Source organism: Cetorhinus maximus, chromosome 14, assembly GCF_964194155.1.
Source record: "Cetorhinus maximus chromosome 14, sCetMax3.hap1.1, whole genome shotgun sequence".
In the NCBI taxonomy this organism is placed as follows: domain Eukaryota; kingdom Metazoa; phylum Chordata; class Chondrichthyes; order Lamniformes; family Cetorhinidae; genus Cetorhinus; species Cetorhinus maximus.
In genome coordinates this window covers 30,077,642-30,104,972 of record NC_135892.1, presented here as the reverse complement: position 1 = coordinate 30,104,972, position 27,331 = coordinate 30,077,642, and the positions used below count along the sequence as shown (strand labels likewise).

At 45.5% G+C, this 27,331-nt stretch overlaps 1 protein-coding gene across 3 annotated transcripts in view; it reads right to left on the bottom strand.

The window, feature by feature from the left end:
* Window positions 1–27,331, bottom strand: part of LOC144689556 (plasminogen-like) — a 183,648-nt gene that overhangs the window by 62,210 nt on the left and 94,107 nt on the right. For all 3 annotated transcript variants that reach the window (XM_078556731.1, XM_078556733.1, XM_078556732.1), the window contains exons 11-12: window positions 15,727–15,917; window positions 12,706–12,854 (exon numbers count right to left, since the gene is read on the bottom strand). In XM_078556731.1, the coding sequence (XP_078412857.1) occupies window positions 12,706–12,854; window positions 15,727–15,917 (340 nt within the window). The remainder of the gene's footprint in view (window positions 1–12,705; window positions 12,855–15,726; window positions 15,918–27,331) is intronic.

Genomic DNA, 27,331 nt, shown 5'->3' with positions numbered 1-27,331 from the left:
TTTTGTGCAGCACCTTTTGGAAGTCCAGATATACTACATCTACAGGACCCCGTTATCCACTTTGCTTGTCACATCTTCAAAGAACTCTAGCAAATTAGTCAAACACGATTTACTCTTCATAAAACCATGCTGACTCTGATGGATTGCATTTTGACTTTCCAAATGCCCCATTACTACTCCCTTAATAATGGATTCCAACAATTTCCCAATGACAGACGTTAAACTAACTGGTCTATAATTTCCTACTTTCCGCGTCCCCCCGTTTTTGAATTAGGTCGTCATTTTAGCATTTTTCCAATCCACTGGAACCTTTCCAGAATCCAGGGAATTTTGGGGAATCCAGGGAATATTATTACCAATGCATCCACTATCTCCGCTGCCACTTCCTTTAAGACCCTGGGATGTAGGCCATCAGGTCCCGGGGACTTGTCACCCTTTAATCCCAATAGTTTGCTCAGTACTTTTTCTCAAGTGATGGTGATTGTTCTAAGTTCCTCCTTCTCTATGCCCCCTGCACCACCTGTTAATATTGGGGGGTACTAGTGTCCTCCACCATGAAAACTGAGGCAAAATATTGATTAAGCGTCTCTGCCATTTCTGCATTCCCCACTATTAACTCCCCAGTCTCATCCTCCAAGGGACCAACGTTCATTTTAGCTACTCTCTTTCCTTTTATATATTTGTAGAAGCTTTTGCTATCAGTTTTTACATTTTGCGCTAGTTTTCTTTCATAATTTACCTTTGCTCTTTTTATAATTTTTTAGTAACCCTTTGTTGATCTTTAAAAGTTTCCCAATCTTCCAGCCTGCCACTGACATTTGCAATTTGGTATGCCTTAGTCTCTTCATTGATGGGAGCCTCAAACCCGGAGTTCCCATTGACCATTGAAAGACGATGGCACCATGATGCAGATCTCCATTGTCTCACCAGGGTGCCTGGCATGCACAGTGACAGTGTGATGACTTTAACTAATGACATGTCCTTACTCTCCCTTAGATTCGCCAGCACACACTCCCTCTCTGGACCCTGAAGGGCCACTCCTGACACTGAAGGACCACTAGGCTTCATTTGCACCTTCGTGACACCCGCTCTCTGAACCAGGCACAAGCGCAGATACCAGCACCTCGGTGGACATTAGGTCAGCAGCCAGAATATCGGTGCACAATGGTGAGGGCACTTCACACTCGCTTGAGGTGCAGGCGGAGGCAGAGATTTCCCAGGGCGCAGGTAGTTGGAGGACTGCTGGGGACCTGCACGATGCTGGGTCGAAGGCAGATGATGAGCCTCCGGAGTTGTCCATTAGGCGGGAGAGGCTGAATGTCCACCGGGATGTGCAGGAGGGTCTGTCAGAGATCTATGAAGGTCTGAGTGCTATGGTCTCTGTTGTGGAGGAGGATGGGGGGGGGGGTGCGCGGAGAGGCGGCATGTATTAATAGGCAGGGGGTTTCCTTGCCAATGTTTGACCTGATGCCATAAGACTTCATGGGGGCCGGAGTCGATGTTGAGGACTCCCAGGGCAATTCCCTCCTGACTGCATACCACTGTGCTGCCACCTTTGCTTAGTCCGTCTTAGTTTTATGACTTTAAGCTAAGTTAAACAAACAAGAGTGGAGAAACTGGGCTGTTGACTAGCAACAAAGGACCAGAGAGACAGGTGTCACCCACAGACACACACAGAAGAAACTAGAAACAACAGTTTGAATTGGAAGTTGTTTTGAAACAACAGCCAGGAGAGACCGGAGCAAAGGGGATAGATAGCAAGTCCCAAGCAAAAGAAAAGACCCCAAAATTCAGAGGAGTGGAACAGGAGAAAGTCCCAAGCAGACCTTCTAGACAAAGGAAGGGTAGGAAAAGGAAAAGGCCCTGTTAACTGAAGTTAAGAGTGATTGACAGCAAGTCTCCTAGCTTTAAGCTTAAAAAGATAAATGCTTATGAAAAGTCAGAAGGTCCAAAGAGGCAACTGAAGGTCTGCAACTCCTTGCTATGTGATGTGGTGGTGTACTGTTGACAGCTGAGTCAGTAAGAAAGTGCATGGAGGAAAGCTTGAATGCATGTGGTGACCCAGGGAAGGGGAACATCAGAAGCAGAGTTCGAAACCCTGGAGGTGAACATTTGCAGAAGGCATCTGAGAGAAAGCACCGGTTTGAGAGAAGATTCCAAAGTGAGTTCTTGGAAAGTGGAGATTGAAAACTTATGTGTGAAAGGCAGAGTTCAATGAGACTGGTTGGCTCACAGTGTAACAAGTTTCTGGGGAGAGTTGAGGAGAGATCCATAGATCCATCTGTCTGGGGCGGCATCTGTCACTTGGTTTTAGAGTATGGTGTGTCTGACCACAGGTCGCCAAATGGTTTACATGGACTGTACTTATTGTGAACATTAGAGTATAAGATAGTTTTAGTAACTTGTGCTATCCTTACAAATCTGTATAGTCTGTAAAGGTATAGTTGTGGGTGAAGGAGTATTCTAATACAATTCATCCTTTCTTGTTTAATAAATGTTTGTGTTAAAAGTTCGTTAGCTGACTTTGTTCAGTAGCCTCTCTCCACGTATCTAAAGAATCTAATAAAAATTAGAATCTATCAAGATGGGTTCCATCCTGGGATCAGGCTTGTCCAGTGGTAACCTCAGCTGGGGATCATAACATTAATTTAATTTGTTTTGCAATTTTAGTTGGCATATTAACTCTATTTTTGAGCAAGTGAGAGAAGGGAATTTGTTCATTGCATGTTAATTATATTCAGGTGGTGGGTATGGACATATTAAAACTGTAGTTTTTGGGTTGGGAGGCGCATGCTTGGAATGTGTAACTCTAAATATAGAAGTATGTAAAGCTTAGCTCCAGTTCTATTTTTCACCATGTAGTTTTTTGGAATGGAACAGAAGAAGCTGAAATTGGACATGGGCTAAACAGCCGGAATTGCTTTTGGCGACCATTATAGGATACTCCCAATAATCAGTTTTATTAAAGTCAATGGAACCAAAATGGCAACCAATGTGATTCTACCTATGTTGCATCCCCATCCTTTTACAATTTCACCCCATCCCCCACCCCCAGCTAATCTGCATGAATCCGATCCTGCTGACATACAGTTTCTAGGAAATAGCTCATTCCCGGTCATTTAGTTGCTGTATCTTTGGGATTCTTGGACATTTTACAGTAGTGCATCTTATGCTCTCTGTCGATTTTGGTGCTTTATGCAGTCTGAAGGGAAAAGAAGAGTTCTCTATTGTGTTGGGTCCATTTAACATGAAAAGAAATCCAAAACTTTATTCTGTTGCCATGTTTAAAAAAATGGACTTTCAGCTGAAGCAAAAAAGATGGCTACAAGTCACATGTCCACAGGACTAGTCCTTTGTTCTGAGAGCTACAACCAGGAGTTACAAGAACAAAGGAATTCCTCGCTCAGCCTCAAAGCAGAGGAAGTGCAAACGAACTAATGCGAACTAATGTTCAGAAATGCAGTAGGGAATTGACATTACCCCTGCGAGCTGTGTGTTTGGCTTTCCAGTATGAATGAGAGAATAACTGCATACCTCTTGGTTTTCTTTTGCAAAACACAAACAATTAAATAGAATTCATTTTTTTCCCCAAAGAGAAAAGTTACATGTTTGATCCATGTAACATGAAAAGAAATCCAAAACTTTATTATTTTGCCATATTTAAAAAAACAGACTTCTGCTGAACCAAAAAGATGGGTACTACAAATCACATGACCACAGTATGGCCCTTTGTTCTGGGAGCTACCACCAGGAGTTACCACAAAAGAATTCTTTGCTCAGCTTGTGGAATTTCACACCTCATTGTACAGACCCCTTGTAATCAACGAAAACAGAGGAAGTGCAGGCGAACTGGCTCCCCAACCTGAACTATCACAAAAGAAAGATCGACACTCATTATACTGGAAGAAATGCTAATAACCACTTTGTCTCTCTCCTAAGGTGAAACAATGAACTTCTGGCCAGAAGCACAGAAACTGATTGTTAAACTGTAATTAACCATTAATGGGCCAAGTCAGATGACTCAAGCCTCTGGCCTCTTGGACAGTTTTAACTTTACATCTTTGGCTTCACAGGCAGTCAGCTATTTAACATCCAACCAGGCAAACACAAAGAATTCCAGGCAGAACAACAGTCTGCTCCTTAAAGCCTGCCTCTGCTGGAAGATTTCCTACCATCGCCTGTAGAACCAACCCAGTCTCTGTGTACACATTTCATCTTGCAGTATCAGCACTAACTGTAAAGCAAACTCTACAGCTCTGGTCTTCAGCCGGTTGAAACTTGAGCTCCTACATGAAAGAATTCCTCACTGGACACTGATTCTGGAAATCACATGAACTAATATTAATTTCTGTGATTCTTGTACTGTTACTATACATAGTTGTAAAACTCCTTTTTTCTATTCCTCCCTATAGTGAGTACGTGTGTGTGTGTAATGGAGCGAGAACTTGTGTACACTCCGCCCCCAGGATTTGAATGTGAAATAAACTAACCTTCTGAATTAATCATAATGTAAATTTGCTGCAAGTTATTAATAACTTGGATCACACAAACCAAGGGTCTGGGGAAACATGCTACCACATACTTTAATACTAATTAAAAATGCTTTTGGCTTACAGACAGTTGGTGATAGGAAATAACTACAGTTTGCCTGTCACTCTCTGTCCATAACAATTGGCAATCTAGGGCCTTTAATGTTTCTATCCAATTCCTTGTGCATCTTTGCAGGGGTTACTGACTGCCAGTAAAAGGAATGTGCTAGCAGCCTGACAGCAGAGGATAAGACATCCCGTCCCCAGTAGCAAAAATATACTCAATTCATGTCACTTTGCAACCACGTTTAGATCATATGGTGTGTTCCAAAACTTATAATTGGAATGATTGCATTATAGTCATGCGCTTCTAGAAAAGATGAAGACATCTTCTGGGTGTATCAATAACAACAACAACTAGCATTTATATAATGCCTTTAGCATAGCAAAACATCTTAAGACAATTCACAGGAGTGATTATCAAACAAAATTTGATACTGAGACAAACAAAGACAGGTGGCCAAAAGCATGGTCAATTAAATAAGTTTTTGGGAGCATCTTAAAAGATGACAGAGAGGTGAAAAGTTTAGAAAGGAATTTCAGAGATTAAGGCCTTCGCAGTTGAAGCATGGCAGCCAAAGATGGGATGGAAGAAATTGGGAAGTGCAAGGGCCAGAATTGAAGGAACGTCTTGCAGTAGGCACTTCAATTTTTATATAACTTGATTGAATTTTTTTAATAAGGTAACAGAGGGTAATGCAGCTGATGTGGTGTACAGGGACTTCCAAAAGGCATTTTATAAAGTGCCACGTAACAGGCTTGTCAGCAAAGTTTAAGCCCAAGAATAAAAGAGACATGGGCAACATGGATGCACAGTTGGCTGAAGTGCAGAAAACATAAGAACAGAAGAACATAAGGTGTAGGAGCAGGAATAGGCCATTTGACTCCTTGAGCCTGCTCCACCATTCAATAAGGTTTTGGCTGAGTTGATTTTCACCTGAGTTGATTAACTCCACTTTGCTGCCTGCTCTCCATAATCCTTATTCCCTTGTCAATCAACAGTCTGCATAACTCAACCTTGAATATATTCAGTGACCCAGCCGCCACTGATTGCTGGGGAAGAGAATTCCAAACACTAATGCCCCTCTCAGAAAAGAAATTCCTCCTCATCTCCATCTTAAATGGGAGGCCCTTTATTTTTAAACTGTGTTTCCCAACCCTAGATTCCCCCATGAGGGGAAACAGCCTCTCAGCATCTAACCGGTCAAGCCCCCTCAGAATCTTATATGTTTCAATAAGATCACCTCTCCTTTTTCTAAATTCTAATGAGTACAGACCCAATCTATTCAACCATTCCTCATAAGACAAATCCCTCATCCCAGGAATCAGACTAGTAAAATTCTTCTGAACAGTTTTCAATTAAATTATGTCCCCCTTTAAGTAGGGTGGCCAAAACTGTACACACTACTCAGATAGTGGTGGTGAACAATTATTTTTCAGACTGGAGGGAGGTTACATGGTGTAGGTCCCCAGGTGTTGGGGGTTAGGATCACTACTTTTCTATATATATATATTAAGGACCTAGACTTGAGTGTAGAAGAGACAATTTCAAAATTTGCAGATGACACAAACCTGGGAGGTATTGTGAAACCATGGTCAGGATTTTCCCTGAAATGATCGAAGTCCGTTAGCGAGTGGGAAAAATGGCGCTCCACCTGCCATCTGCAATGGCAGCTTTTTGCAGAATAACGTCCGCATCGTAGCGGATTCATTATTCGTTCCATGGGAAACACGTAGTTCCACTGGCGTGTGGCATCTGATTCGCCCGCCCCGCCATGACCTTAGTGCTCCCTAACTCCAGGCGCCATTTTTAAACGGCGTCCCTGCACAGTGTTCGCACTTTCTGCAGCAGCTGTAGTGAAGACATGGCTCCCAAAGGCAGAAAGTATGCTGCGCCCAAATTCCATGATGCCTCACTGGAGCACCTATTGAACACAGTTGAGGCCCATCACGATGTCCTCTACCCCCTGCTCTGGCCACAGGCCTTCCACCAAGTTGACCAATCAGGCTTGGGAAGCGTTCGCAGCGGTGATCAGTGCAAATGCCCTATAGAAAAGGTCAGTCACACAGTGCAGGAAGAGGGTGAATGATCTCTTCTGTTCCGCCATGGTAAGTCAACTATCTCATCACTTTCAACTCACACACTCTCAAGCCCATCACACATTCACAAGGATCTCACTTGCTGCCACCTCAAGGGACATCACCATTCATTCTCACACACACTTACATCTCCATCTGGCCTCATCTCCTCTTAAGTTTAGATACTAATCCTGTCCAGGGCTCCACTCACGACCCATACATGTCAGGCAACCTTATCGTCTGTCATCACAAGCGTCTTGCTCACACTCTCCCCATCTGTCTTCATGCAGGACAAGCTGGCTCACAATAAGAAGGAGGTGTCCCATACCAAGGATGGGGTTCCCGAGATCAAAGTTCTCACGGACTTCGAGAGCAGAGCCATAGTGCTGGCCGCAGAGGACATAGGCCGTGCCTGCACTGACAGTGAGGTCGGCGGCACACACCCAAGTGAGGATCCTGCACCAGAACATCCATCTGACAACCATACTGAGAGTGATTTCTTCTGTTTCAGAGTCACCTGCCACGCACTAATTGCCTCTCCTTTCTTTTGTAGGCACCTCTGGGAAGCTGCTGAGGGCATCCAAGAGCCAGGCCCTGAACTGCAGCCCCAACACCTTGGATGAGAAACCTGAGGACCTTTGAAGACCCATCGCAGCACTCACCCACACCCTCCACCAGCTCAGAGACACACACCTCGGTGGGACCTAGTTCCAGAGTAGCCTCAGGGTCACAACCTGGTGAGCACAGTGCACCATCTACTCCACAACAGGCAGAAGCACGGACATCATTGGTCACCAGCACTCAGAGGACTGAGAGAGGCCACGATTTTTCAGACTCAAAGTCTGATGATGGGCCTCCAGGCTCAGTCCTAAATCGGTTGCTGGAGCTGCAAAGACAAGTACAGGAACATCAGGAAGGGATGTCAGCTACACTCTTCAGATTGCAACACTTGATGATGGAGTCTGCACGCCTTCAGTCTGAGGTGATAGCGCCAGCATGCTAACACACCGAGGTCAACAGGTTGGCAGCCACTGTGGAGACCCTGGTCCTGGACGTTGGTCCTGCACTGCTGCAGGAGCTGCACTTCATCACTGTAGCCATTGGTGACATCTACCAATGTCAATGCAAGAAGGCTGCAGAGCACCTCGATCTCACTCCAGCTGCCCCTTCTTATGGAGTCAGCCAAGGGTCCTTGACCACCGATAGGGAGGACGACCAGCAGCTCGACACCCTAGAGCCATGCACCCAGGTGACTCCAGAAGTGTCCGGCCAATCCAAATCCGCACTGTGACCCCATCAGCTCCAGCTCCACAGGCCGAGGAGGGTACACCTGTCCCCCAGCAGGACACCCAAAGCAGGCCGGAGCCCTCCAGGTCTCAGCCCTCCAAGGTCATCACAGGCAACAGAGCGTAGCAGTCAGCAGGCTACTTCCGCCTCTGCTGTGGATGTCAAGGGAGCACCAAGATATAACAGTAGGGTAAGGAAAGTGAAAAAGATGCAGTTGCACAATGTTGGCACAGGTGTTAACCCCATGTATGTAATTTTCAAATGTAAATAGACTCGTAATCATTTCATATCTCCTCTTGTCTATGCCTCCTTCTTATGATGAGTTATGATGAGATGTGTTACTGTCAATCACATGTGATACCTTGGTTCCTGCAACCACTTATGGCAATTGTCTCTAACCTGGGCCTCTCTTCTGTGTAATGTGCTACCATCTCACTACAGTGAGTATCCCATTCCAACATAATGCTCCATATCAGGCATGCCTGCACCTGCATGTTAAGTGTGCTTGTGGAACGAACCTCGTTCCCATTCCTTGTAGGAACATGCCATGCGCGTACTTGGCTCTGAACAACTGAAGCAGAGGTGTGCCCCTATCTTGTCTGCATTCTTGACAGGTGAAGGTGTGGTGTTTAAGGTGAGATGTGCTAAGACATAGAGTAGGCTCATGTACCGTCCAACTCTATGCGCCTGCTGTCTCTCGGCAGGGTTATAATGATATGAGTCTAGACTCAGAGCTTATGTGCACTGCCCTCAGCCAAACAGATTTCTGATGTTCCCAGTGTCAATCTGCTGAGCTCAGCAAACACCAGTTCAATCCTGCCGCCAAGATGATGAAGCAATGGCACATTTGTGAGCAGGCGCTGAGACATCCAACCTGAAGCATTTCTCATCCTGTAGTTATGACTATTGCGGGGAGAAGGGTCTGGTCACAAAGCTGGTGCACAGTGGTGTGCATCCCATTGCACCAATACTCCAAGAGGTTACTGGTACTACTTCCAAAAAGTGATTTCTGGAGGCCAAAACAGCCTTTAGGCATGTTCTGGAATCGTATATTGTTGCTTCAGACAAGGTGGAGGGGTGCAAAGGGATAGGAGTGAGTATGTGTTGAAGCAGAACAGTGCTCCTCATTAGCAATGGCGCATGCCCTTGGGGGCTTCATGTTCTCTCATCATGTTGGACTTTGCTAGGGCCAGGGCTGGCCATGAGGGCACACTGGTTGTGTGTAAGAGGAGACATCTCAATATCAGGCAGCCAAGTGTCTGACCTCGTCATGCCCAGGTGCTCCGCCTCCATCGTAGGGTTAGGAGAAATGCAGCTCTGGATCCCTAACTTTAATTGCTGGATGTCACCGTTGTTTTGGGGAGTGTACCACAGCCGGCTGAATTGCCTAAGTGCAGAAACAGCAGCCGTATTTCACCGGCTGTCTTGTCCCAAGTGTTATGTTTCTGTGTCACCATCGATATAACACATCATGCATGGCTGCATTGGTTCTGATGGATCTCCACGACGAGCCTTTCCAGATTAAAGGCATGCAGGCACAGGGCCACTGAGGATTGTGCAAGTGCCTCTGCGTCTTGAAGGATGCTATTGCAATCAGGATGCTGGATGGACGCATAAGAGGCAGCACTTTTGGATGGCTGATGCTGGAACTCCCTCCTCCAGGTAGCACCTCATCTCAGACTTGACACATGCCCTCGAGGCTTGCTCATCCTTCACAGCATCAGGGCTATGTGAGTGTCTGTGCAGTGATGTGCTGTCATCTGGAAGTTCATGGGTGAAATTAGAGTAGCAGCTATGTTGGTGGTCATGCTGGCCCATGATGGAGGAGAGCTGTCCAGGAAGATCCTCAGTACATCTCATCATCCTCCTCCTGAAATCTGCCTGAACGAGGACCTCACATGTACACTTGCCTCATTTGGCCATGCAATGGCCACTCCGCCTCCATCCTCGGCTTCCAAGACCTCATCACCATCCACTCCTTCAAGTTCCTCCATCTCGTCATCTGCTAAGTCCTTCCCCCTTTGTAGCGCCACATTGTATAGCGTGCAGCAAGCCATGCTGAAATGTAAGACCCTCTGGAGAGTGTATTGGAGAGCTCTGCCAGAACCGCCAGATCTGTCCAGACATTGGAATTGCACTTGCAGGGTTCCTATGGTGTCTTCCACCAATGTCTGGACTGTACCTTCTCTCTACAGGAGTCTGAGGCCGCCACACGGGCTTCATCAGCCATGGCCTTTGCAGGTAGCCCTTGTCCCTGAAGAGCCAACCCTGCATCCTGTATGGTCCCTCGAAGATGTCAGGTATCTGAGATACTCAGGATGTGCGAGTCTGGGGCACACCTGCATGATGAGTTTGTTATGGCTGCACACCAGCTGCACATTGAGCGAATGGTAGCCTTTCCGGTTGACGTACTGGACTGCCTGTTGCCAGGGAGCTTTTATAGCTACAAGTGCAGTTGATGGCCCCTGCACCAGTGGGAGATTGGAAAGTTCTGCAAAGCCCAGTGCTCTTGGGTCCTGGCTTGCTTTATTTCTGTCGAAGTGGACCAAGTTGTGGGCCTTTGCAAAAACGGCGTCTGTGCCTTCCTGGGTGCCTTTGTGTGCAGACGCTTGGCAGATCCCACAGAGGTCCCCAGTGGAGCTCTGGAAGGAGCCACTGGTATAGAAGTTGAGTGTGGCCGTTACTTTCACAGCGACTGGCAATGGATACCCTCCAAGTCCCCGTGGCACCAAATTCTGCAAAATGTGAGTCACCAGATCCCTTGACATGCAGAGGTTTCTACAACACTGGTTCTCACTCATCTGGAGATAACACATGCGCCGTCTATACACCCTGGGTCTAGAGAGGTGCCTATGAATTACGGCTGTCTGAGGATCATCCTCTGTGTCCGGAGGAGGACCTGCTGCTCCTTGATCTTGAGGGTTCTGCTCCTCGCTTTTGTGAGCCAGGCGCCTCCATCACCGTCTTCTCATTCTTCTCTCCTGTCTATAAGCAATAATGCAGACAGTGATAACATCAGGCTCTGTCTTCCTGATGGTCTCCTCACTGCAGTATCAATGAGAAACACACAAGAGTCAGCATTTGTTTCCAAAATCCACTTTCTCTCTGTGACTATGGGCTCGAGGCCTTTTCACAAATGCCAGGGAGTACTGGCTCCTGAAATAATGCACAGTGCAGGGAGCACATGAACATTCACCACAAACCCATCACCCACCACCCCCAGCCCACATGACCAACTGGTGGCAGCTTCAGCCAAGCGACTGGATGTTTTGCTTTCAGCCCAGGCGCTGGGATCATCATTACCTGACGTACTCGAAGACTACGTTATTTGGACTAAACATGAGGGTTAATATTCAGTTTCACTATACAACAACCCCCCCATACTACGACAGGTTCAACACCTTCAGAGTTACTTATGAAGCGACGCCTTTGAACGAGATTAAGCCTGGTGCTTCCCAGTTTGGCAGGAAAGGTGGGGAAAAGTTACGGAAATCAAAATTAATTTGCATGATTTGCATAGTCATGAGCAAGAGTTTATTGTTGGTGAAGCAGTATACATACAAAACTTCGCTGGTGGATTGAATTGATTTACCTGGTGTAATAGTTTCTGTGACTGGACCATTGTCGTATTACGTAGAAGTGGAGGGCCAGATCACCCACAAACATATGAATCATTTGAGAAGAAGGGAGAAACCCCAACAAAATGATGTTTCACCATTGTAGAACCCATGTTGAAACTGTTCAACCAAGGATAGACATACCCCATGTCTCTGTTAGAGTAGGTAACACTGAACTGCCTGTGCCTAAAGAGGTACCTGATGTTGCTGCAGTTCCAGATAATGTAGATCGTGTAAGAGATTTGAAAGTCATGGCACTACAATGTTCCACCCAGATCAGAAAACCACCTGAGAGACTGAACTTATATTTCCATGATCCGTGTTATAGGGTGCATAGCCACAATTGTACTCTCTGTTGGCAGTGCTGCATCACAGCACATTCCTCTGGGGCTCCTGTATTTGCATTTTAAGTATAGTTCATGAACCATGCAATTAAAGCACACCACTTTCTTCAGCATTCCACTGGCTCTCTATCCCAACGAAAAACTCATGGAACAGGAAATGCAAATTGAAGGGCAAAAACTCAGAGGCCTATAATTAGGTGGTATGCTTCAAGCTTAGACTCAGCGATCTGAAGTGTTTTTACCAACAAAAAAGCTAACATTGCAAAGTTTACCAAATGCCACAGTTTGCCTCCATTGTTGCAGCAAAAAAGAGGGTTGTAAATTCATGATTAATGCTGGATGCATAAAGAGAAAGGTTGCAAGTATTTAATTTCATGCACAGAGTTATTAGGATATGGACTGCTGTACCATATTGAAACGTAAATAACATGACTATCAAGGAAGAATGAGGCAATTTGTCAGAGAAGAATGTTAAAAGATATGGAGAGAGCAGGGAGGTGGGGCACAGGCAATTTGCTCTAACATGGAGCTAACAGACACAATGGGTCGAATGTATTGACATTTCTATAATTAGGTGACCTGCTTTCCAGTCTCCTATTATCCCTACATTTCGCAATTTCTTCTCTGGTGTCCTCTTGCCCCTTTGTAAAATCCTCCAGCAGGAAGGGTGTTCTACAAGTACAAGGTGGCTTTTGTGATGAAAAGGATAGGCCAGTTTAGAACAAATTAAATGCATTCTTTGAAACATTACAGATGAGGACTTGTTTCAGCAGGCCATAGTCAACTCACATTTCCCTCCAGTCCAGCCTTAGGGTGTGTCTCAGGAGTGAGGTATCTATGAGAATGGGGGAACATCACTGACCAATTTTGGCATGTCCTGCCACTCGATGTGGTTGATCTTGTCCCGCGATACGTCACTCCATTACCTACTTTGCAATCTGGCAAAATATAATTAACAGAGGAAAAAATGACTTGTCATGAAGCTATTAATGTATATAGTATTATTGGAAAATGTTTTTCTTTTAAAGAGAAGGTTTTAAAGGTTTAGTCTGTGGGTGTGTCTTAATTGGATTAAAGTTAGCTAGTCTGGGTGTTTTGGTGTGTACTAGTTTTGAGGTGCATTTGCATTTTGCTGAATAGAGCTTCAACAACTGGGGTGAAATCTGGCACCTAACTAGCAGAGGCAATATGTTTATATTACTAATAAAATTGGTACTACGAAAAGGGTTTTATTGTTCGAAGAGTGGAGTTCAAAGAGGCTGGTGCTATGAAGATAACTTACATTCAATGAGATGTGCTGGATATAACCGATAGCAGTTTTGTGTGTGCAGGGCATAGGCAATGTAAGATCAAAGCAGCTGTAAGCCTACAACTGTTTCCATAGGAACTAAGGTGAAGAGAATTCGTAAGGTGAACATGCTTTGCTTGGTGTCTGGTTATGTCTATGGGTGCTGTTGCCTTAATGGAGATTAGTTTGGGAATTTGTTAGAAGTTATGATAGTAGTAATTTGTAGCCATGTGTATATATTTAACTTGTGTAAATTAATAAAATGTTTCATTTAGTTTAATATAAAGCCTCTTCAGAACTGGTGGTCTGATTCCTGAATTTAGAGTTGCATCTCAAACATACCACTTAAAATATAAGTTAAGACAGTTATTTAAAGTTTCCCTCTGGGATTTTTAAATAAATCAGCTTTACCAACTGCTGGGTCATAACAATGACTTCCATCTCTTTCATTGCAGCATCTCTGAGACAATGGGGACTTTTATTGTGCTGAGAGACCCAGTGCACATATAACAAAACTATAATGATTTTTTCATTTAAAAGAGTTTAAATCAGGGCAATGTGGAACAGTAGGATGTAGGTTTACATAGTCCCAGATCAAGCTCAGATGCCAAGCTAGTCTGTCATACGGAGGGAAGCGAAAATCAGAGCACAAGTCATGAAGGACCAGTTTTGTTCACTTATGGCAGACAATGCAGGATGGTCAATGGTAGAGGCCCACCAACTAGTAACACAGAATATGAGTGAAATATGACTGTTTGCACAAGCACCGCTGTTATTTTATTATTCCAGGTTATGCTTGTAAACATGGTGCACTTGCTATAAGATGTACACTCTTCTGGTTAATTGCAATCTGCTTTAATTTTACTGTAATTGCATTATGTTTACAACAATCAATATTATTCCATTCATCATGTAAATAGAAAGATAGGCACAGATAGGTACTGCTGTCAATTTAAAAACAAATTTGGCCTTATCTCTCTAAATAGATTATCAATATTTAAATCATTTGAGAACTACACACAACGATATGTATGAGAAACTGTAATATTCATTTTGTACGCCGGTGGGGGGTCTCATTGTTATGTTCCCAGGTCATGCCATTATATAACTGCTATTGGGCCATTCGGGTAAACTCCTGATTCTAAAGGAGACAGGAGCACTTCTGGGAATGTCGATTGATGCCAAACGAGAGGGAATATTTGGAGTAGGTCTAATATTAAAGCAATCAGACACTTATTGATGGTTTAATTTCAAAAGTGCTTGCTATGTATGCCTACTTATCTCTATGTTTATTATTGTGATATCTGCAATGTTAGTTTATGCAGTATTTACTTCTTAAAGTGTATTTCCCCTGAAATATTCTCAATTCTAGCTGTACCTTTAAGCACATTTAATATTATACAGTATCAGTTCTAAGCTCTAATTGTTACACTAGTTAACAGACAAGTCCCCCAAGGTTCACAAACTGATTTACCTGGCGGGGTCCCCACAGGCTTCAGGAACCCACCTGCCTCTATGCAAATACCATGAGAAAGGAAATTTGGATTTCCAGCAGGAATTTAAATTGTGAACCCAATGCTACTTTAAATGAACTTTAGGTCACAATCCGCCATGATTCCCGACCTGCTGAAAAAGGCGCATTGTAGGGGAAATTTTAAAAAGCAGCCCCACACGCTTCCCATTTCATCCTCCCAACATGGATTTAAACCCTTCAAGTACTTAATCCTTTATGAAAGCAAATATTTGTATTCATTGCCCCAAAGATAGCTAATCTGCTAATGACCACTTGGAGCTGTCAATCAAACATGTAAATTTACCCTTTGTGGTAATGATAGATTGTGGATGCAGTCAAGAAGAAATAATAGCATAATGATAGTCATCAGGCTTATGTCAATAAACAGCTATTGAAATTGATTTTTTTCAACTGCAGGCTACATTTTTCAAAATTTAATGCTCAGGGGATTTAAATGATTTGACAGCTTCACACACCTTGCGTGGAATTTTCCGGTCCTGCCTGCCACTGGGATAATCCGGTCCCGCTAAAAGTCAATGGACTTTTTGCTGGGCTGCCGAATCTCCTGCGGTGGGTCCTGCCACGAAGGGGCTGGAAAATCCTGGCCCTTATCCACTTCTTATGCACATTCATGTCTACTCTTAACTATCCTAAGGGTACCTGACATCTCTCAAAGAGGGCGAGCCTTCTCCAAAAGGGGTACCTTACCTGTCAAAATAACTCCATTAGGTTTACGCCTTCCAATTAAATTCGCGAAGCTCACGAGTAATGTTTCAGAAGTCTGGATGACCAAAATTGTTTCTGTTTGAAGGCAGCTGCACTTTTAAATGTGCTACTTCCTCCATGAACCGCGGATGTGTGAATTATATCCTGCACTCTCCCACGATGAAAATGGTCAGTGCCGGATTCTGGGCTCGGGCACCATTTTAGCTAAGGCTCAGAGCCCTTCTGGTTTTGCAAAAATTAGAACTTAGATGTCTGACTTCCTAAATAAGTTACTTCTAATTACCTAGTTGACTATCAGGTGCTTGCGATGCCTCACCGCCTCCTCCATGTACAGGGATGATAGTGGGGAGTTGTGGTTGTACGGTGTTGCACTTTGAAATCCTGCAGTATTCCCATCGGACTGAAGGATCAGTTGAGTAGCACCAAGGTGCCCTATCCTGATCAGGATTTCTACAATAATTGTCAACCAGGCCCCTGTAGATTGAAAGTAAAAATATCAACAATCACTCAGGGCTATGTTTCGGGCAAATCTAATTTCATTTCTTGTCTTATCCTGGAGAGAAACCTTTCAAGCTTGTAATGTTGTTTATCTTGAAAGATTCTGTACTTCTTAAGGTATGGTGTTTTATTTTGAGGCATACTTACCAGGGCCTGATTTTCACACTTGGCGTGCACGCAAAGTAAGCAGGCCTGGAAGCAGATGTACAATTTGCTCCTGGGCCATATCACATTTTCAAAGCGATCTCACACTGGGTGGCCAATTAAGGCCTGCCCAGTATGAAAGGCGCCTTTTCATTGGTCGGAAGGGCCAAGCTGGGGCAGGAGCCTGTCGGGCGCCAGGTCCAATGGCGACCCGGTAGGAGATTCAAAAGCAGCAGAGGCAGTTCCCTGAAGGCTGCCAGGGGGCACCAAATTTGAGGAAGAAAAATTTGTGTGGAATAGCAATGGTATCTGCACCTGCTGGGCACGCCAGGCAGGAGGGCAAGTCCAGTGGGCACTTGCCCCCCGGTTCTCTGATGAGTGCCTGGGAATCCTTGTGGAGGATGTCAGTGCTAGGTGGGACATCTTGATACCCAGGGGTGGCAAGAGGAGGCCACTGCATCTCACCAAGGAGGCATGGGCAGAGGTGGAAGCCCAGGTCAGCGGACATGATGTTGTACGGCGCACATGGGTGCAGTGCTGTAAAAGGTTCAATGATCTGCTGCGCTCGGCAAAGGTGAGTTCCGAGCTGGCATGGATCTGTGTGGAGAAGTATTAATGGCTGGCCATCCCCCTGTGGTGCTCAGGGGTGTAAGCGTTTGAGTGCCAACTGCCACTAATATTGGCGCTGGCCAAGGGGGTGACCTCTAGCTGCTTGGCCTGATTGCTTTGAGGGTTGAGGGCCGCGACTCGGATGTGCCCTGCAAGGTGTTCCTCAGGTGGGGTAGGCTAGACTGAAAAGGTGGTGCAGGTAGAGAGTGGACAAATCAATGCTCCTGTATCTTTTCAGGAGAACAGAAGCCAAAACACCATCAAGAGGTCAAGGTCAGGTGGAGGGCTCCCAAACCTAATGATTCTGATGAGGTACGAGATGGATGCCCTGGACATGGAGTGCCGATAACCAGCTCGGTCCACCGGTCATGGAAAGGCAGGGGTCTCTGACGATGGTAAGAGTGCAGTGCACAGATGCAAAAGTGTTGGAGTGTGTAAATATAGTTGTGTTGTCTCATCTGAAATGGAAACCTCAAACCTTCAGTCCCGCTTGTTCATTGAAAGGTGATGGCACCATGATGCAGATCTCCATTGTCTCACCAGCTCGCCTAGCATGCACAGTGACAGTGTGATGACTGATACTACTGACATGTTGTTTTTCTCCCCTAGAATCGCCATCCAGCAAACAACTGCAGGACCCTCAGGAGCCATACTTGACACTGGAGGACCAGTGTCCGTCAGATGCACTTGTGTCGTACCCCCTCTCTGCATCAGGCACCAGCGCAGAAGCAAGCAACTTGGTGGTCATTAGATTGTCAGCTATAATGTCAATGCACAGCGGGGAAGGCACAGCACACTCGCATGAGGAGCTGGTGGAGGAAGAGAGTGCCTAGGGCGCCGGCAGTCGGAGGACAGCTGGAGACCAGGACCATGCTGAGTCCGAGGCAGGTGGCAAGCCTCTGGAGTCGTCTATTAGGTGGCAGATGCTGGATGTCCAGTGGGATGCACGGGAAGATCTGGCGGACTTTCCTGATGGTTTGCGTGCTGTGGCCTCTGACATGGAGGAGTCCTTGGTAGTGTGAGAGATGGATGAGGCAACTAGTATTTCTGCTAGGTGCCAGTCCATCAATGATGAGCAGGGAGGTCCAGACTGGCATCACATTGGCGGCCGATCTTTGTGCCCTCTCTGCGGGCTCCTCTCTCGGTGCTCTGGATGGCAGCAGAATCTCCTCCGCCCCCCTGCCAGTGACTGTGCCATCTGATGAGGCCGTGACAACTGAGGAATGCCCAGCCATGGCACTGGACGCACCCTCACAGGCAGTGGCCGCCAAGGCTCTGCCGGCCAGATGACGACCGCCAAAGTCATCATGGCCAACACAACACCTGAGTCAGCATGCTGCCTCCAATGCCACTGCCAGCAAGGTGGGGGGGGCACCAAACACCAATACGCAGCACTCACAAATGTTCGTTTAAATCACCGTGAGCACAAGAATGACTTTTCATGGGTACTCTTCCGTTCTGCCATTATTTGTTAAGTTGTTTACTGGTGTGACAGTTAACACCTTATAATGTTATGTTCATTGTCTGTAAGTGCCAAGAGCATACAAATTTTGCTTTTGTGTTAATGGCCTGAGTATGCTTCACTTATTTTATAGGTGTAGAGCACGCCAGTATCTCATGCTGGACGTGAGGGGCTCTAAATTTCATTGCACAAAGCTGAGTGGACTTTGGGTTCAATGGAACAGGTCATTGCAAACATCTGGAAAGGAAGCATGAGGTGGAAGCAGAGCCTTGGCAGCCTAGCTGAAGATATGCGTTGAATCAAGGCCTCCCTGAAGGTTCCACATGTCTGCCTCCACATCCTCACCGTGTTCTTCCCTGGGATCCTCTTCTGATCCACTACTGGAGTTATCAACTGTGGCCTATAGAGCTGCCTCAAAATCCTCATCCTCCAGTGTGTCTCCCCTTGCCAGAGCCAGATTGTGGAGTGCAGCATGAAACTAGTATAAAAGACACACACTCTGGAGGATATTGCAATGCTCCCACTGAACGGTCCAGTCATCTGAATCTCATCTTCTGCAGATCAATGGTCTTCTCTATCACCGTCCTTGTGGAGGCATAACTCCTATTATACCTCTGCTCTACTTGTGTCCTTGACAGCTGGAGAGGCATCATAAGCCACCTTTTCAATAGATAGCCCTTGTCACCCAGCAGCCATCCATCCAGCCAAGCTGTAGAGACAAACAACCTTAGCACCTGTGAGTGTCTGAGGATGTAAGTGTTATGGGAGCTGCCAGGGTACCTTGCACAGATTTGCAGAATCTGCATCTTGTGGTCACAAACTATCTACATGTTCATGGAGTGGAAGCCCTTCCTGTTCATGAAGGCACCCAGCTCACCCACTGTTGCCTTGATGGCCACATGAGTGCAGTCGATGACACCATAGATGCGGGGGAACCTAGCAATCGCATCAAAGTCTCTGGCTCACTCAGCCTCACTGGCCTCATCCATCCAGTGAGGAATAAATATCATGACCCGCCTGAACAGAGCATCAGTGACCAGTTTGATGCAACTGTGGACAGCTGATTGGAACACTCCACACAGATCCCTGGAAAGAGCCGGAGGCATAGAAGTAGAGGGCCACTGTGACCTATAGAGCCACTGGCATGGGGTGGCTACCCAAATAGTTGGAGGTAATCTCCGGCCCAATCATCTGACATATGGAGGTCACAGTCTCCCCGGAGAGGCGGAGCCTCCTTCGGCACTGCACTTCTGACACGTTGAGGTAGCTGCATCGCTGCCTGTACACTCCAGCAGCAGGATAGTGGCATCTTCAGCAGTCTGTTCCACCTTGGACTCCCTACTGGCCCTGCACCCCCTTGTGCCTGTGCTTCTCCTCCCACAGGTCACCCCCTTGGTCGCTGCTTGCCGACACGTAGCCTCCTCTCCCTCTGCTTCTCTCTTCTTCCTCAGAGGAGGTCCCACCAGTGGAGTAGACAATCCCCATTACCACAGAAACAGAAAGTTGTCTGGTGACCAGAAGGGCCTACATGGTATAAATCCTCCAGAGGCCTTGGAGACACCAATGAGTCCTAAAATGAAGGCTAGCAATGCAAAGACTGAAGATAAAAAGAGAGATTAAAACTGTCAAGTTTCACAAAACAACCAGCAGCAAACCATCTCCGAAACTCACAACTCACAATGGAAATGCGCCAGACCCATTTTATCCTGCACTTGGATGACAATTTGATAAAAATGTGCTGCCCGCTTCCCCATTTTGCCCCTGCGACGAGCATGAAATTGCACGGGCAGTGTAAAATCTTGGTCAATAGGCTTCTTAATGGCCTTAATTGGCTCCTTACTTGTCGATGGGCACAGCTCCAACTCCCGCACATGCCTGCCAACGTCAATATTGCACGTGTCTGCAATGACGCCGGGAAATGATAGTTGCCTCATCCATCTCTCACACAGGTAGTCACCTTCTGAGGTTAATGCCTGTGTGAGGGCTTACAGGTCCGAGCGCAAACCCAGAGACCCCTGTCTTTGTCCCTGGAGCTGCCTCTCCATGAGGTTGTCACTTTCAATGGAGGAGGTAGTGCGCTCAGTGCTCAAGGTCAACGCAGTATTCATGCTCCACATGGACTCCTCCATGACAGAAGCAAATCCTCAGGAATCTCTGCCAGATCGTCCCATGCATCCCGCTGGACATTCTGCATCTGCCGCCTAATAGATGGCTCCAGAGGCTCGTCATCTGCGTTAGAATCAGCATGGTCCTGGTCTCCAGCTGACCTCCGAGTGCCGGCACTCTCTACCTCCACCAGCTCCTCATGTGAGTATGTTGTGCCCTCCCCACTGTGCACTGGCATTGTAGCCGACGATCTAATGATCACCAAGGTGCTTGTCAGGCACGCGCCCGACCTTGGAACATAAAATTCAGGTCCAGATCTAATAAGGACTTACATATAACATTTATCCATTAAAAATAGAACTCTGCCACAATGGATATATTTTGCATTTGAATGGATAGCAAATGTAGAACAAAATGAAGTGAGGATGAGACATTGACTGTGTTATCATCTCACAGGCCTGCATTTTCATTCTCAGTGCAGATGCAGCCATATGCTGCATTGCGGAAAGGCTACCCTACTTCCCCAAGCGGCGGCCTGGCTGCAAGAATCTTTTAATTAAAGTTTTAAAAAACTTGCTGAGAGGACATCTCCATGTTGAAGTGCCCTCTCACCCATCCATTGCAGGCTGCTGCACCTCTCAAGCTCAAAGGTATCTGATTGACCCTCCAGCTTCAAAAGTCCAGCCACCGCCCTTAAAAACACAGGGAACAACCCGTCTCTCCATGCTAATTGAAGGAGTCCCTCCATGAAAATACCAATAAGTGACCATTTCAGGACCCAGAAACAATCCTAATTCTGGTTTCCAACCCCGTAGAGAAAATCCGGCTCATAGAATAAGGAAATATTACCTATACCTAGAAAATGCCTTGATCCCACAATTTCCCCAAATATTTATTCACTTATCACAGTCACCCCATGGTTTGAGACCATTCAGTGAGTCACCAGGAACAAAACTCTGGCTTTCCGATGCAGCCTGAAATTAAATTATCAGTAGTTACTTATATTTTGTATTAACCATTTATTGGGATGTGGGCATCAAAGACCAGGCCAGCATTTATTGCCCAACTCATTTGCCCTTAGGAGGTCTTCTTCTTGAACCATTTCAATCCATGTGGTGAAGGTATGCCCACAGTACTGTTAAAGTAGGAAGCTTCTGGATTATGACCCAATGGGAATGACAGAACATCAATGTATGTCCAAGTCATGACAATGTATCACTTGGAGATGACTTTGTTCCCATGCGCCCATTCCTTTTGTCCTTCTAGGTAGTGGACGTTGCGGGTTTGGGAGATACTGTACTGATGGAATTGTAAATGTATTTCAACGGTATCCAGTCACTCTGTTTGATAATGCGAGCATTGCAAATTGTAAAAAAGATTTTCAGCAACATCTATTCACTCATCTCGTTTATTCAAGATGTTTGTTATTAATGACTCATTAATTAGTCCCAAAACCACAAAGTGTCATTGACCATGAACGAACATTCAAGGGGAATTGTGGCACCATTAGCAAGGAACTGTGGTCTGAGAGTAAGCAATCGAGGGATAAAATAATTACTGAACTAATAATCATGGAAAAAATATCACATTGAGGGGGAAAATGGACGATGATCATGACCAGTTTTGAGAAATTATACAGTGAGAGTTCAACTGATTGTGCAGAATTGCAGAATGAGATTAAAATCTTGCAGCAAATACAAGATGAGGACAAATCAGTAAATAACCATTAACGAAGAGCTCTATGTCCACATCAATGGAATTGTCATATATAATAAGAGGTCCCAGCAACCAGTTGCATAGCTGAATGAAATATTAACCTGTGGCATTGCACATTGCTGTTAGTTCCTCCTGTTTTCCATCTTCTTCTTGTTCAGTTTTCTGCCTGAAGGCAGGTCCATCCACAGCGCCATGATCTCCACCACTGGTAGGGCAAGGAGGCAGGTCCCAAATCTACCCCAGCCAGAACAGGTGTCAAACCCCATGGTATTGGCACCAATCTGAACCACACCAGCTGTCCCCAAGGATTCCGAGTTGTTGTTTCAAGATGCATTTTTACATGATGTTGTAGTCCTAGAGCTATGAAAGGTGATGTTAGAGGCCCCAATTTTCTTTTCATCATATGACTGACCATCTCCCTCTTTCACCACTTGCCATTAGTGTATGTTGGAAGGATTTACAGGTTGATAATCAACCTGTTTGGCTGCATTGTGAACGTACCCTTCCTTGGCCACCAAGTCCTGGGGCAGAATTTTTAGGTCAGCGGACGGGCACACACCTAACCTGATCGGACGTGAAATCGTGCGAGATGACGTCGGGCGAGCAATCATCCTGCGCTTGTGCGATATTTCGGTCAGCAGACGCACGTGAGTGTCAGAGCCATGCCCGCCATCAATTAAGAGGCCAGTTAAGGCAATCGACCACAATTTCACAGTGCCTGTGCGAATTCACGCTCGTCGCACAGGCAGCCGACTATTTGCAAAACCTCATCCAAGGGCCGGATAAAAAGGGTCAGCAGCATTGCCAGTGTGAATAGTGAGGAGTTTTGGAGATCGTTTGCTGCTGGTTGCTTACTGGTATTTGGCTTGCTCATGTCTGTTCAGGGCTTCATTCTTAGCATTTCCAGGTTTAATTTCATGACTCACTGGTTTCTCCAAGGCCCCGAGAGGATTCAGACTGTGTGGACCCTTCCAGGTATCATACAGCCTTCCCTTACCCTGGTAATGGGGATTGTGGTCTCTGCTAGTGGCACTTCCTCTGAAGAGGAACAGAGGGGAAAGATCAGGTGTCCCAATGCAGCTTCCAGGAGAGCGACCTGTGGGAGGAGAGGTGCAGGCACAAGGGGTGCAGGGCCAGCAGGTAGTCCAATGCATTAGGGGCCGCAGAAGACGACACTGTCGTGCTGCCTGGGTTTACACGTGGTGATGCAGTTACCTCAATATGTCCGAGGTGCAATGCCGAAGGAGGCTCCACCTCTCCAGGGAGAGTGTGCTCTCCATTTGTCAGGTGATTGGGCCTGAGATCACATCCGACTGTGTGGGTGGACACCCCATGCCAGTGGCACTGAAGGTCACAGTGGCTCTCAACCTCTATGCCTCCAGCTCTTTCCAGGGGTCAATGGGGGATCTGTGTGGCGTCTCCCAATCAGCTGTCCATAGTTGCGTCATGCAGGCGAGTATTGACTTTAATTCATTTCCGTACAGGTGAGGCAGCCAGGCTGAGCAATCCAGAGGCTTTGCAGCGATTGCTGGGTTACCCCACATCCAGTGTGCCATTGATTGCACACATGACCATCAAGGCGCCAGTGGGTCAGCCGGGTGCCTTCATCAACAGGAAGGGCTTCCATTCCATGAACGTTCAGATAGTGTGTGACCATAGGATGCATATTCTGCAAGTCTGTGCAAGTACCCCGGCAGCTCCCATGACGCCTACATCCTCAGTCACTCCCAGGTGCCAAGGCTCTTCAGTGCTCTAGCCCAACTGGATGGATGGCTGCTGGGTGAGCGTGGACTTCATTTAAAACAGAGAGTGGGTGAGCTGTGGACTTCATTTAAAAAGAGCGCGGCGGGCAGCTGATTGGTGAGTTGGACTGGTGAGTATTTTTAGTTTTTCTAGTCTTTAAGGTAAAATTAAGGTCTATAGTTAGTGTTTAGATTTCTAGTTTTTATTGTCTTTCTTAAAAATAGCCTGTTGAGCATAAGATCAAGACTGGTGTAAATAATTAAATTCAATAAAGTGTAAAGAGCAGGGGTGCTAGAGTAATTAATTAATTAAATAAATAAATAAAATGAGATAGCAATGGCAGGACGGGTTATGTGTTGCTGCTGTGGCATGTGGGAGCTGCTGAACACCAAGGTGATCCGGAGCAAACACGTCTGTAGTAAGTGTTTGCAGCTCGAGGAACTTTGGATCCGAGTTAAGGAGCTGGAGTCTGAGCTGCAGACATTGCGCCACATCAGGGAGGGAGAAAGTTACCTGGACAGTTTGCTCCAGGAGGCGGTCACACCCCACAGTTAGATAATTCGAATTTGGTCTGTGATCAGGGTCAAAGGGGGAAAAATGGTAAAAAGGCAAAATTAATAGCTCTTTACTTAAGTGCACATAGTATTCAGAACAAAATAAATGAATTAGCGGCACAAATCGAGATTAATGGGTATGATCTTATAGCCATTACAGAGACATTGTTACAAGGAGATCAAAGCTGGGAACTAAATATTCAGGGGTATGTGACTTTTCGAAAGGACAGGCAGGAAGGAAAGGGTGGTGGGGTAGCTTTGTTAGTACGAGATGGAATAAGTACGATTGCAAGAAATGATCTTGGATCGGAGGATGTGGAATCCATATGGATGAAAGTAAGAAATAACAAGGGGAAGAAGACATTGGTGGGAGTAGTCCATAGGCCCCCTAACAGTAGCTATGCTGTCGGACAGAGGATAAATCAGCAAATAATGAGGGCATGTAAAAAAGGCAGTATATTAATCACAGATGACTTTAATCTCCATGTAGGTTGGGAAAATCAAATTGGCAGAGGTAGCCAAGAGCAAGAATTCACAGAGTGTATTTGGGACAGTTTCCTAGAACAATATGTTGTGGATCCAACCAGGAATCAGGATATTTTGGATTTGGTAATGTGTTATGAGGCAGGTTTAATAAATGATCTCGGAGTAAAAGATCTCCTGGGAAACTGACCATAATATGGTGGAATTTAGCATTCAGTTTGACAGTGAGAAACTTAGTTCAGAAACATCTGTGCAAAACTTAAATAAGGGTAATTACAAAGAAATGAGGACATAGTTGGCTGGAGTGGACTGGGAAAGAGGTTTAACAGAAAAGACGGTTGATGAACAAGGGCAGTTGTTTAAGAAAATAGTTAATGACTTACAACAAAGATATATCCCAGTGAGGAAGGAGGATTGTAAGAAGGGGATAAACCAACCACGGTTAACCAAGGAAGTTAAGGATAGTTTCAAAGTGAAAGAAAAAACATACAATGTGGCAAAGATTAGTAGTAAGCCAGTGGTAAACCAACAGAAGATGACCAAAAAAATAATAAAGAGGGAGAAATTAAACTTTGAGGGTAAACTAGCAAGTAATATAAAAATGGACAGTAAGAGCTTGTTTAAATATATAAAAAGGAAGAGAGGGGCCAAAGTCAAAAAGGCCCCTTGGAGAATGAGGCTGGGGAACCAGGAAATGGCAGAGGAGTTGAATAAATACTTTGCAACAGTCCTCACGGTAGAAGACACTAATAACATACCAAAAATACTAAATAACCATGGGGCAAAAGTGGGGGAGGAAATAAATACAATAACTATCACTAGAGAAAAAGTACTAGGGAAACTAATGGGGCTAAAGGCCAATAAGTCCCCTGGACCTGATGGGTTGCATCCTAGAATATTAAAGGAAATAGCTACAGAGATAGTGGGTACACTAGTAATCTTCCAACAGTCCTTAGATTCTGGAAAAGTCCCAGAGGATTGGAAAACTGCCAATGTAACACCCTTATTCTAAAATTGGGGGGAGACAAAAATAATAAGGTAACTATAGGCCAGTTAGCTTAACATCTGTCATTGGGAAAATGTTGGAGTCTATTATTGAGGATGTAATAGCAGAGCATTTAGAAATGCATAATCTAATCAAGCAGAGTCAGCATGGCTTTATGAAAGGGAAATCATACCTAACAATTTATTAAAATTCTTTGAGGAAGTAACAAGCAGGATAGACAAAGGGGAACCAGTAAATGTAATATATTTGGGTTTCCAAAAGGCATTCGATAAGGTACCATACATAAGGTTACTTAATAAGACAAGAGCCCATGGTGTTAGGGGTAGTATATGAGCATGGATAGAGGACTGGCTAGCTAATAGAAGACAGAGAGTTTGGATACAAGGGGCATTTTCAGAAAGGCAACATATAACTACTGGAGTGCCACAGGGATCAGTGCTGGGGCCACAATTATTCACAATATATATTAATGACTTGGATGTGGGAAATGAATGTACTATCGCCAAGTTTGCAGATGACACAAAAATAGGTGGGAAGGCAAGTGATGAAGATGACACAAAGAGTCTACAGAGGGATACAGACAGGTTATGAGAGTGGACAAAACATAGCAGATGGAATATAATGTGGGAAAGTGTGAGATTATGCACTTTGGCAGGAAGAATAGAGGAGCTGAATATTATTTAAATGGAGAAAGACTGAGAAAGTTGCAGCACAGAGGGATTTGGGGGTCCCAAAAGTGAGCACACACGTCCAGTAGATAATAGATAAGGCAAATGGAATGTTGGCCTTTATTTCAAAGGGAACGGAGTATAAAAATAGAGAAGTCTTGCTAAAACTATTGAAGGCTCTAGTTAGACCACACCTAGTATACCGTGAACAGTTTTGGTCCCCTTATCTAAGATACACTGGCATTGGAGGTAGTTCAGAGAAGGTTCACTAGGTTGATCCCGGGGATGGAGGGATTTTCTTATGAGGAGAGGTTGAGTCGGTTAGGCCTGCACTTGTTGGAGCTTAGAAGAATGAGGGGCGAACTTATTGAAACATAAGATTCTTAGGAGGATTGACAGAGTAGATGCTGAGAGGTTGTTTCCCCTTGTGGGAGAGTCTAGGACCAGAAGGCGTAATCTCAGAGTAAGGGGGCGTCCACTTAAAACAGAGATGTGGAGGAATTTCTCCTCTCAAGATGGTAGTGAATCTGTGGAATTCTTTACCCCAAAGGGCTGCAGAGGCTGGTTCGTTAAGTATATTCATGGCTGTGATAGACAGATTTTTAATCAGTAAGGGAACCAAGGGTTACAGGGAAAAGGCAGGAAAGTGAAATTGAGGGTTATCAGATCAGCCATGATCTCATTGAATCGTGGAGCAGACTCGATGGGTCGAATGGACTACTTCTGCTCCTACATCTTATGGTCTTTCCTGTGAAAAGGGTTATCTGTTGACAAGGTGGTTTATGACACCTCTCCGCCACCCAAGAGCAGAGGCAGAGCAGTGTTATAATAGGGATCACGCTTCCACAAGGGCGGTGATAGAGAGGACCTTAGGTCTTCTGAAGATGAGCTTCCGATGC